Genomic DNA, 13004 nt, shown 5'->3' with positions numbered 1-13004 from the left:
TCAAGGTTATCCACAATTATCCTGGTCCACAGAGTCAAATGCCTTTGCATAACCAGCGAGACACGAGTAAGCATCTTTCCAATATTCTCTGCTTTCAGCTAACATCCATCTTTAATGACATTGGAATATAAAAATTGGAATTTGTTGTTTCTTTTTTGTTTGTTTTATTTCAAGGCAAGTGAGTGTCGAATTGATTTTATAGTAGTTAAAATTTCACTCTGATATTTTTTGTTTGCTTAATAGACATGTTTAGTCAAGGTTATTGATATTGGACTTAAAAGTAAGTAACAATTGATTTAAGGGTTGTACAAATCTAAAGAGTTTTTACTGTTTTGTAGCTGCTTAATGGAAAATTTATGAGGTTTAGACACTGTAATTTAGGTATTAAGTGTGATGTCTGCATTCTTTAGTAACATTTAACAATGCTGCTGCTGGGTGTTCTCAGACTCATATCGCCCTGTGTACAGCAAGCGAAAATGCTGCCAGGTCCTGCACGATTCCACATTGTTAAGTTTGAGCTCTTCGTTGCCTCCACGGTGTCAATCCGTCTCATTAAGCATCTTCTTCATCAGTACATGCTTTGTGTCCTCATGGCTTTCAGCCGAGATCAACCATCTGTGCATGGTTGTTAATAAGCTTTCCTTTACCTCTGATGCCATGTTCTTCCTCATGGCGAGTAGTTTCTTAGATGTTTGCTCAGTATACAGATGGAATAAACAAGATAAAAGGTTACAATTGATGCTCATCTTTCCTAATTTCAAACCATTAATTATCCACTTGTTCTATCAAATACTACCCTTTTGTTCTATGTAAATATTCTGCCTGAGCACAATCAAATGTTCTGGAATTCGCGTTCTTTGCAGTGTTATTCATGGTTTTCTAAAACCCACACAGGCAAGCCATGCAGTCATAAGTAAATGTGACTTATGAAAAAAACCACAAAACATAAGTAAATATCTTTCTGCGGTTCCCTGCTTTCAGCCAAGATCTTTCCAAAAACAGCAATGATACTGCCCCTTGTTCCCCTTTCTCTTCTGAATTTAACTGGAATTTCTGGCAGCTTCTTGCCAGTGTACTGCTGTAACTTTAAAAAGTATCTTCAGCATAGTTTTACTTGCATGTGATGTGACTGAAGATGTTTGGTGATTTCTGTGTTCTGGCAGGTCCCTTTCTTTGGAATGGACCCAAATACAGGTCTGCCGGCCAAACTGTTGGCCAGTCCATCTTCCAGACCTCTTGGAATAAGCGAGTGTACCTCTCCAGTGCTGCGTACCATTTGTCAAAACATTTCCACTGGCGTTCCACCGCTTCACAAAATCTTGTTTTTTCGCCAGTGCCTTCAGTGCAGCGTGGGCATCTTCTTTCAGTCAAACTGGTTCTTAATCTTACGTTTCCTCTTGGAAATGATGGAATGACGACCCGTTGATTGTTTGTTTTTGTACAGTGACACTCTATATTCCTTCCACCTTCTTTGGATGCTTGCTGCAGCATCAGTTTGTTGCCTAACACCATTTGACTCTATGTTTATGACAAGTATCAAGAGTCTTTTCTGTCTTCTTCTTTGTACTTTTCTTTCTCTGCTGTCTTTTAAAATACTTTTAGCTTTCTTCATGTCTTTCCTGGCTAAATAATGTGATTAACTCATAAAAAATGGTCAATACCAGTTCCTTTCATCTCACTAATGCTTAGAATATTGATCTTAATTGTTATATTTAATTTTTGAGGACTCCCAATTTTCATAGGTTCTTATTTTGTGCATTCCACACTTATTATTTTTAAAACACCTTATTGGAAGCTCTTATAAGTATTATAACAATCCATAATTCAATCGATCAAGCATAATTGTATAATTGCTGTCACCATAATTTTCAAAACATTTTCCTTCTTCTTGAACTCTTTGATATCAGCTCCCTTTTACCCCCTCGCTGCTCCCCTACGCCCATGAACCCTTATTATTGTATTACATATTATATGTATTATTATTCTATTATTATATATCCAATGTGTCTGTTCACCTACAATTCTGTTATTCTTTTCCGTTGAGTGGGGTTATACAAGTCATTACTATCAGCCCCTCCTTTCAGCCCCCCTCTTTCCTGTACCTTCAGGGAATCATTACTCCCATTTCTGTTTCTGAAGGTTTTATCTATCTTAGATTTCTGTATCAGACTATCTTAATTATACAAATGAACATACACAGGTCTAACAAGATTATTGAGGTCAGACTGTTAATCAAGCTTTCTATGTAGAGGTTCTGAAAAGATTGAGTAATGTGTGACAAAAGAAGTCCTGATTTATGGCAGATGGGAGACTGTGTTTGCCACCACAACAGTGCACCTGCTCACATAGCCATCTTAGTGCACCAGTTTTTAGCAAAAAATAGCATCCTCTCTTGCCCCACGCACCTTACTCACGTGTCCATGCTCTTGGTGACTTCTTTGTTTCCATGAATGAAGAGGGATGTGGAAGGACAGGGAATGACCCAGAAGAAGTGAAGGAAACGTGGGGGAGGTGCTGCCAGCCATCCAAACAGATGATTTCGAAAAATATTTCCAAGAATAGAATCAAAGATTTGACAAATATATTAAGTATAATGGAGAGTACTTTAAAGATGATAAGGTTGTGTTGTTTTAAAAAGAAAGAGACTACATAGCTTTGGGGGAAAATCGTGGTTCTTTTTTTTGTATCCCCTTTTTATCTATATGAGTTGGTTTTGTGTATTTCATGTGTGTATATGTGCGTATTAAAGCACAAAGGAGGCATAGTATGGAGCTACAGGTATCCAAACAACTCACAGCCTTGTTTAGTGGGTTAAAAAGACCATAGTCTTGTGGCATAACTTAGTTGGCATTAATGAATTACATAAAATTAATGTTCTATACCCTAGTTTAGTGAATAGTGACTGACATCTCAAAAGCTTACAGGTTGTCATGTAATATATAACTATTGGTGTTTTACTCACCTGAAGTAAAATAAAATGAAGGAAATCAAATAAAAAAGAAACCGTCCACATGATTATTATCCTACAAGAACCCTGACCTCTTCTGTTCCAAGACCAGAAAAATTGCATGGTGCCCACATGCCACTGCCAACTATTCTGACTGCAGACATAATAGAAGGTCCTGTATAATATCAGAAAACAATGTGGAACAAACTCAAATTTCCTGAAAACAGCCAGACTTACTGGCATGATAGAGGTGAGAGAAACCCCTCAGAATGTTACTCTATGATACCGTGTGAATTTAGTACTGAAGATGTCAGAGAGCATCTTGCAGCCAAATACTCTATCGGTTTAAAACAAACAGTATTATCGCCTATGAGCAATGTGTCCCTTACATATCCAATTTACATGAGACCAACTGGTCAACATTTTCCTAGCAGTAAAATGAGAAGGGAAGCTAGATCAACGGAAACTGAACAAACAGAATGTCAATAACCAGAATGCTGACACGTAAACAATGTCATGGAAAATGTTTATAAAAATTCTTAAACCTAATTAGCTGTGTAGACTTTGACCAAAACTAAACCACAATAAAATACATTTTCCCTAAAGCTACGATACAAAGTATTTCCCCCCTTATATAACTTTGTATTTTAGAAGATGATCTCATTGAGTGCCGTATATATTCTGTAACTTATACAAAGCAGGTCCGTTTAGTCTATAACCTCTGTTTCAGCTCTCATACTTCAGTATAGGGTGTAACTGGAAATGACAGTGGTGCCCTGGGTTAGCTAATTGGTGAAATCTGAATGGAATGTGGATAAGTGAGCAATTTTGGCAGAAAAGTACACCACACTTTTTCTTTAGTTGTCTCCCAGGCTAAGATTAAACAGAATAATATGTTGCCAAGTTTTTGTGATTTATAGGGTATCTGCTCTGAGTCAAGCCAGTATCATACTAATTGCCTCCACACTTCTATGTCAGAACTTGTGTGCTGTTTTTAAAGACTATGTCTTGTAAATTGAGTACAGGATGAAAAATCCCTCTAAATTTAAGAGAACATTATTGTAGAATTGTAATTTGAATAAAATTGATGTTAAATTACTTGTTACTCTCTTTTATCACCTATTTAACATTCTTGAAGTTTAAATCCTGCTGTAAGTCATGTGATAGCCCCATTTGACTAAGAAACAAATCCAATACCACTCATAGATGTATAAGAAAGAGTTTTATATGAAGAAGTAATTATATATAAAGTATCCCTGCCCAGTCCCCAAGTCCCTCTTCAGATACACACACCCACATGCAGTTAAGCTTCCTGCAGGAAGATCACAGGCCGGGGGTACAGATTCTTGTAAATCCAAGGTCCTGGGAAACATGGCAAGTCTGGAAGGTAAAGGAGGAGATAGGCCACCCCTCCAAGGGAACAGCATCCCGCTATGACCTGATTATCAAGTTTGACTCCACCCCTAGCCAGGCAGGTCTACTTGCCATAAAATAGTCAGACTATCACAAGTCATGAAGATAATTTTAAATTATGTAATTATATAGTTTATGTATCATTATATGTCACATGTATAATGCCTCCGTATGTTACTGTTATATTTATTAAAGAGTCTATTAACTATAATAGAACAAATCCATACTTTTAAGATTTGTTTTCCACCCTAGTTTTCCTCTCTTTAGAGCAGTGGTTCTCAACCTTCCTAAAGCCAGGACCCTTTAGATTCAGTTCCTCATGTAGTCATGACCCCAAAGCATAAAATTATTTTCATTGCTACTTCTTAACTGCAATTCTCCTACTGTTATGAATCGTAATATAAATATCTGATATGCAGGATGTATTTTCATTGTTACAAATTGAGCATAATTAAACATAATGAAAGCATAGTGATGAATCACAAAACAATATGTAATTATGTAATGTGAATGGCTTATGTGTTTTCCAATGGTCTTAGGCGACCCTTGTGAAAGAGTTGTTAGACCTCCAAAGGGATCGGGGCCCACAGGTTGAGAGCCACTGCTTTCGCGTCTTAATTACTCAAAGTGTACTGAGTACTTGAGAAAAACTTTTAAAGCAAACTTCCCAATATAGGTAATATCTGTAAATTTATTATTTTACTTTTTTTGCTGCTGGCATACTGCTCCTTATAGATACACGGCTTTGTTTATAAGGAGCCCTGAGGTGCTATGGGACCTGTGCTAGCCTGTCAGCTGCATGAGAAAGAGAAGATTGTTTACTCCCGGAAAGAATTATAGTCCCATAAACCCTACATAGTTTGTCTACATAGCTGATATTTAATTTAGATATTTTTCATATCAGTTAAAATATTATGGATGGTCTATATGGCCTATATGTAATATGCAAGAGAGTAGAGAGTACAAAACTTATCCTGATTAAATTTTTAATAGATTTAATTTCTTTTAAAAAATCTTTTAAATTAAAATTCTGGGACATATAGAAGTGTGTGTGTAATAGTTATATAAATTTTAAAGTATAATCGTATACTGTTTACCAGTGACTGTGTGCTAAGAAATTGGCTATTGATATATTTGTGCTCTTTTATTTTGTTATTTGATCTGTCTTTTCATTTTGATTAATTTTCTGAGTGTTTCCTTTGATTTAGTATTATACAACTTGTTTATTTAATGGAGGTTTATTTTTCATGATTGAGCTTGAGATTCTTGAATTTGATATTTGCTGTCTTTTACAAATATGTTATAAACTTTTCAGTTGCTATCACTTTGGGAACATTTCCTCTTCTCCATTACCTAGTGCTCTTTGAAATTTCAATCAGAAGTATGTTAATTCTTTATATCTGCTAACCTCATTTGAATATTTTTTATTTCTGTTTTTATCTGTGCTGCATTCTAAATGATCTCATTGTGTTTCGTCCATTTCTCCAATCCTCTTTAGCTACATCTGATGTACTGTTTAACCTACCTAATGAGTTTTTAATTACAGCAGTTATATTTATCATTTCTATAATTCGCATTTATTTGGAATATATTTTTCTGTATGCTTTTCCATGGTTTTCTTTTAATCTTTTTTCCTCCATCGTCTGCTCATTAGTGTTCTATGTATAGTGGTTTTATGTTCTACATAGTAATATTTCTAGTGTGTGCATTGCTAAAGTCATATTTTTTGGTTTTATTTTTCTTATACCCCGACTTGGTTCCTGATGTTCTATTGTGGGAAGCATAAATGGGTCTGAATTTACAAATATTGTGTGCCGGTCAATTGGGGATATTCTCGAAGGATAAAGTATTGTTCAGTTTTTCTTCAGTGTTAAAGGATTTTGTTTCAACTGTCCAAGTTTTAGGGTTTTGTTAACACTTGACCTCAGGGCAGCTACATATATTAATTTTCTTCTCTTTCCCACAAGCAACTAGCTTTAAATCTTTCATTTTGGTCCTTAGTCACATATGTTTAAACAACATGATTTTTTGTAGTGTATCATTATTTTGGTATTTAGCCCTATATTTTTAAACAGCCTGACCCTTGTTGCTCTTTCTTGAGTGGCTACTTTAGGACGATGTTGATTGAGTTTTTGCTATGGGAAATCATGACTTGCTTACCTTTCACCTGCCTCATCCCCCCTCAACCCCCCACCAATCACTGGTTCTTCTTAGGTATCCATTCTTCCAATATTGCGATTTCATAAATGTGGTATTATTTGTACCATAAATAAACACTGTTCTAGCACAGTTGAGTGCTATGTTTGCTCATCTTCTTTAGTAAGTGTCTTACTCTGTAAATATCTGTGCACTCATAAATAACTTAGTATGACCATCCAGGAGTCCCTGTTTCTTTGTTTCCTGGATCCTGTGTTTCCTTTCTCATTATATCTTTGTTTCCTGGATCCTGTGTTTCCTTTCTCATTATATCTTTTCTTTGGGTGGTACACATTCTTTCATATGGAAAAATATGTGTAAGAGAGAGATTAGGAAGATGTGAAAATTACCTTATGATTCCAACATTTGATTTAATAGGTTCTTTGGGTATACAATTTAGTGTAGATTGGGAATAATTTTCAGTCAGAATTTCAAAGACTGTGTGCCATTTTCTTTTAGCTTTTAGTATTGTTATTTTAAAAGTCCCAAGCCACTGTAATTACTGATCTTTTAAAAAAATCATTTTATTGGAGGCTCTTACAGCTCTTACAATAATCTATACAACAATTGTACCCAGCACATTTGTACATTTGTCGCCACCATCATTTTCAAAACATTTTCTTTCTACTTGAGCTCTTGGTGTCAGCTCCTCTCTTTTCCTCTCAACCCCTCCACCTTGTGAACCCCTGATAAATTATAAATTGTTATTGTTTTACTGATCGTTTAATCTAACTTCTTTCCTCCATATCTCTGGGATCTTGTTGATCCTCAGTGTTCTGAAATTTCAAAATGATTAGACTTCCAGCTGGCTTTGCTGCTCTGTACTGGATTGCTCCTGGGCACCTTTACTGGCCCAGCCACGGTGACCTTCTCTTCTGGGAGGTTGTTTTCAACAATCCTTTGTTGACATTGTCTCCTCCGTGTCCTTCTTCTTTCCGTCATAAATTCTGTTGTCAGACAGTTAACCTCCTGGGCTGTTTTTATAGAGTGTATTTTCCTTATTTGCTGTCATTTATTTTATCTGAAATTCTCAACTATTTGAACTATTTGAAATTCTCAGCTATTCTCAACCTCTTGAAGATTTTCAAATCTACTTCATTTTGAATTTGCAATAACTTCTTTTGTTGTTTCTTTCTCTTATACCGAGAGCAGTGTCTCTCAAAGTGGGTGATCCTGCAACAAACCAGAAGCACAGCAAGAACAGTGTCCTGTTCTCTGCCCTGGATTATGGGCGATCGTAGAAAAGGATCTTCTTTTTATTAGAAGATCATTTTATTGGGGCTCTTAAAACTCGTATAGCAATCCATACATCATTTGTATCAAGCATATTTGTTTATATGTTGCCATCATTTTTTCTAAACATTTGTCTATTTGAGCCCTTGGTTTCAGTTCCTCGTCCCCCGCCCCCATCCCTCCCTCCCACACTCGTGCCCTCTTGATGAGTTATTATTATTTTTGTGTCTTACACCGACCGTTGTCTCCCTTTCCCACATTTCTGTTGTTTGTCCTCCTGTGGGTGGGGGTGTGTGGAGTACAAAAGGTTTTAGTTGCCTGGGAAGTTCTCAGTAATTTCCCCCCTGAAAAGGGTATGGTAGGCCAAATACGTTTGGAAACTATGCCCTAGGGCAGTATTTTCAGTCTTCCTAGTGCCATGACCCTGTCATGCAGTTCCTCGTGTGGTGGTGACCCCCCAACCATAACATTATTTTCATTGCAACTTCATCACTGTAATTTTGCTACTGTTATACATCGGGCGACCCACAGATTGAGAACTGCTGCCATAGAGCATATTATTTTCTGTTTCATATCTTTTTCTTAAAAAAAAAAGTCATCAATCTTCTTTCTGTTTTTCTCTCCAAGTTGAATCCCCACCACCACCATCCCCCTTTCCTTTAGGGGTGACTCCCGTCCGTCTTTAACATTAGAAACTCTACGTGGTTCTGTCTTGTGTTAATTTTGAAAAACTTGACATTTGTTTTCTTCATATTTGTAACATTTTATATTCCTAACAGCAAACCATTGGGTTTAATTATTTTCCATCAGTACCAGTTGTTTTTCTCTTTAAAAATTTTTTTTTTGGTTTTTCTCCTATCATAGCTGTTTATGACATGAAGTACTATTAACTTTGCTTTGTCACAAGGAATTACAATGTAAAAATCTTGCTTTCTAGGTGCTGTGCTTCTTTGTAGTGTACAAGGATTGTCTGTGAATATTGACCCAATCTTGTATACGTGGCTTATATATCTGCCTCAGAAACGAGCGAGTAGACATATACAACAGGTGAGAGATTTTAATAATTTATTCAAATAATGGAATCATACTTTATCTCAGTTCATTATTAGATTTGCATATCTTTTATGTTGTTTTCCTTTTTAACTTTTATTGGCACATACTTTATATAGCATACACTTCAGTAGTTGGGTCATTCAGCCATTTCAAGGAGAGTTGTTCAATTATTACTGTGTCAATTTTAGAGCATCTCAACCCCCCGTGGTTAAATTGTCCTTAAAGATAGTTGTGCAATCACAGTAAGCTCTAGTGCTCCTGTTTTGCTTTTTTCTATATGTACTTGAATTTCTGCTTCTTATTCCCTTTTTTTCCCACATACCATACACTTTTTAGCTATTTTATTTGTGTGCAGGAAATTGGAGTCCAGGAGATAATTTTATTGACTCATGAAGAGAGTGTAATAATATAAATTGGGAGTCAGATAGAATAGAATGAGGGTACTGCCACGAAGTTGATTCCACCCCACAGTGACTGTAGGTAGGGTAGGTCAGTCCGAATAAGTTTCCGAGACTGGAACTTAAAAAAAAAATTTTTATTGGGGGATCATAACAACTCTTATCACAATCCACACATCCATCCATCGTGTCGAGCACATTTGTACATTTGTTGCCCTCATCATTATCAAAACATTTGCTTTCTACTTGAGCCCCTGGCATCAGCTCCTCATTTTTCTCCTCACTCCTCGCCCCCCTCCCTCATGAATCCTTGATAATTTATAAATTATGAGTATTTTTCCATGTCTTAACACTGTCCGATGTCTCCCTTCACCCACTTTTCTGTTGTCCGCCCCCCAGGGAGGTGGTTATATGTATCAGTTCCCCCTTCTCCCCCACCTTCCCCTTACACTCCTAGTACCATTACTCTCACCACTGGTCCTGAGGGGTTTCTCTGTCCTGGATTCCCTGTGTTTCCAGCTCTTATCTATACCAGTGTGCATGCTCTGGTCTAGCTGGATTTGTAAGGTAGAATTGGGATTGTGATAGTGACGGGGAGGAAGCATTAAAGAACTAGAGGAACGTTGTATGTTTCATCGTTGCTACACTTCACCCTGACTGGCTGTCTCCTCCCGGCGGCCCTTCTGTAGGTGATGTCCAGTTGCCTACAGATGGGCTTTGAGTTCCCAGTCCACACTCCTCCTCATTCACAATGATAGGATTTTTTTGTTCTTTGATGCCTGATACCTGATCAATACCTGATACCTGATCCCATCGATGAGGCTGTAGCTCGGTATGGTAGTACAAAACCTCCATTTCCTCCCAGTTAGAGAGAGTAGGTGGTCCCGTTGACTGCCTGCTTTCCTTCATATTGCAGTGGCCAGGAACGTTAGCTTTGCACTTTATTAGCCCTACTTTGGTTCTTCTTCTTTAGTTGTTTATCAAACTTGCATTGAATGCCAGTCCTAGGATTTGTGAGTGGTGGGGGAAGGGTTGGGATACTTGTTCCTTTAGAAAAGTATGAATTACAAATTAAGAAGTAGCTAATTATACTTCATAGAATGTTTAAATATAATTCTTGGTGTTGAGAGACTTAATTGAATTCTGACAGATGGATCTTATATTCATTTTAGAGGAGTAGCATATTGCTTATTGAAATTTATTTATATTTAAGCTCACACCGCTGGTAAATAGCTGAACTACAAATGTTTGAGACCAAATTTATTTTATATTGAATTGCATTTTTCCATTGACTTTTCATATTTTAAAATAGTTCTGTAAATTTTTCTTGAAGGAACTCAAAGCTAGTTAACAGGAAAACTAGGCAGTTTCCTAATTAAATAAGAATGAAGCTGAAACAAAGTTTATTAGAGACTTTATTATTGTTCTACAATTTTGTTATTGTTCACTTTCTCCTAATTTTATTTGAAACCTCCTTTATCCTGCTACCTGTTTCTTCCTCCTTTATCCTGCTATCCGTTTCTTCCTTCCAACAAATAGTTACAGCATTCTAGGCATTGCATTAGACACTGGGATCAGAGAAAGTCACACTTAACCCTTCCTTCTATGAGTATGTAGTCTATTTGAGAATGCTATGGAATAGAGTCTTGTTTATTAACTGTGTCCAGGATTATGGGAAAGGGGAAAAAAAACAAGCAGTGATTCTCACATAGAGGAGAAAGTGTGAGAAGAAAGGACTGACAGTTGAGCTGAGCATCCCTCATGGCAAGCACGTCAGGAAGGCTGCTCTAGACTGAGTGTCCACACAAGAGCAGAGGAGGTTCGGTAAGAAAGGGATCATAAAGGCTTCCGAGACTGGAGCCATTGTTTTAAAAGAGACTGACCGTCTATCCTTGAAATGTGTCCATGACATCCTGAGTTTGAGACTTTATCTTGAAAGGTAAAGAGGCATTATATAAAACTGATAAACAGAGATCTGGATTTCTAGAAAGTTTACTCTAACAAAATATATTAGTCAGGATGGATGACAGAGGAGCTAAGTGCAGTGACCTTTGAGAAAAAAATCTATGTCTAATTCTTGCTTAGCAATTTCACAGGCTATGTATTATAGATCTTTCTGTATGTATTATAGAATTTTCATCCAGATTAACAAAATAAGTATTTAATTGTACTTAGTAGGAATTTGATTTTTTTAATTGTGGCAAGAAATATATGTAGCAAAAAACTTGCTATCCTAACAACTTTTACATTTATGATCAATGATCACTTCATCATGCTGTGTAACTGTCACTACTGTCCTTTTCCAAATTATTTCATCACCAGTCATAGAAAGTTTGACTGATGAGCAGTGACTGCCTGTCCCCTTCCGTGCCACTACTACAAAGACCTGTGATCCTAACTTTGAAGAGTTAGAAATAGTTGTGGAGTGAATATATTCGTCACTATTTTTTGTGTCCTTCAAGTATTTTCTAAGACTATATTTTTAGAAGTGTAAGAGCATATTTTAAGGCTTTGTCACATTGACAATTTAGTTCCAGAATTGGTGTACAATGTACATTTTCATTAACAATTTATAACGATTTTTATTTCTATAAACAGTAAAAAATATACTTTGAAAAAAGTCTGTAGAACACAATTTTAGTTTTAAAGAATGCTACCGTGTGGTATTGAATAAATAGTTACTTTCTCCCCCTTAATAAAGAGAAGTAAATATTAAAACAGCTGTTAATTATTTGTTTAATCACATTATAGATGTTGTTTTATTCTTTATCATTTACTGTAATTTTAGAGAATGACAAGTTAAGTGTATTATATTGTTAGCATGGGCATTGATGGGCAAGGATAGGATAGATCTGGGGCTTGGAGTATAACTGGAAGAATGAAAACAGCAATATGAGGTTGACAAAATGAAATCCTGTTACTATCGAATCTTTTACTAGGTTGACCATATTTTCAGAAAAGAGGAGAGAATCACTTATCCAGTATCACTGCCTAAGTACATAGTATCACTTATTCCTTGTCCGTCGTGATCAGCTCATTTAGAAAGACAGAGCCTCGATCACCAAGCCAGGCATTCAACAAGGAGAACCTAGGACCTGTTGGGAACCATGTGTGCATTCACATCACAGCTGTGCCCAAGGCATACACGGTTCTTACTGGGGTATAAAAGAGGTTTTCATTGGCTTCTGTTTTTATCATGTGAAACTCCATGTAGAATTTAAAGTATTCAAAGGTTCTTTCTCATTTGTTGGCTATTATCACTCATCTTATCTTTCAATAGTTGTACTTGAATTCATTTCACACTGTATAGCACAAGTATTTATCTAATTACATATTATATAGTAATTTCCCCTCTGAACTCGGACAGGTGTTTTAGGGTTTTAGGGTACTTGGTCTTATTCCAGATTTATGAAAGAAATTATAGTGATTATGGCTTCACTAAATATTAGTTAACAAACAGGATTTCTAATCAATAGCCTCACCCCTTATTTTTATAGCTCAGTTAACTTTAGATGAATCAAAAATTAAAATTTGTTGAGAATTTCTTATCTTGTTCTTAAAGAACTATTTTCTAGTCAGATTTGTGCAAGTATTTACATTTCCTAAACAACTTTCAGAATTTTAAAAAAGGTTGCGTCTACATAATCAGGGATTTATACACAATTTGGAAAATAAGGACTTGTAATTAATGTTTATAAAGTACACTTGGAAAGATTTATAAATAGCCTGGATTAGATTACCTTGAGAACAAATTTAACTTTATA

At 36.1% G+C, this 13004-nt stretch overlaps 1 protein-coding gene across 3 annotated transcripts in view; it reads left to right on the top strand.

The window, feature by feature from the left end:
* Nucleotides 1-13004, top strand: part of VPS13B (vacuolar protein sorting 13 homolog B) — a 731003-nt gene that overhangs the window by 253483 nt on the left and 464516 nt on the right. For all 3 annotated transcript variants that reach the window (XM_075549441.1, XM_075549440.1, XM_075549439.1), the window contains exon 20: nt 8727-8836. In XM_075549441.1, the coding sequence (XP_075405556.1) occupies nt 8727-8836 (110 nt within the window). The remainder of the gene's footprint in view (nt 1-8726; nt 8837-13004) is intronic.

This window comes from Tenrec ecaudatus, chromosome 5, assembly GCF_050624435.1.
Source record: "Tenrec ecaudatus isolate mTenEca1 chromosome 5, mTenEca1.hap1, whole genome shotgun sequence".
Taxonomy (NCBI): domain Eukaryota; kingdom Metazoa; phylum Chordata; class Mammalia; order Afrosoricida; family Tenrecidae; genus Tenrec; species Tenrec ecaudatus.
The sequence above is the reverse complement of the archived record's forward strand: the minus strand, read 5'-3'. Positions and strand labels throughout refer to the sequence as shown.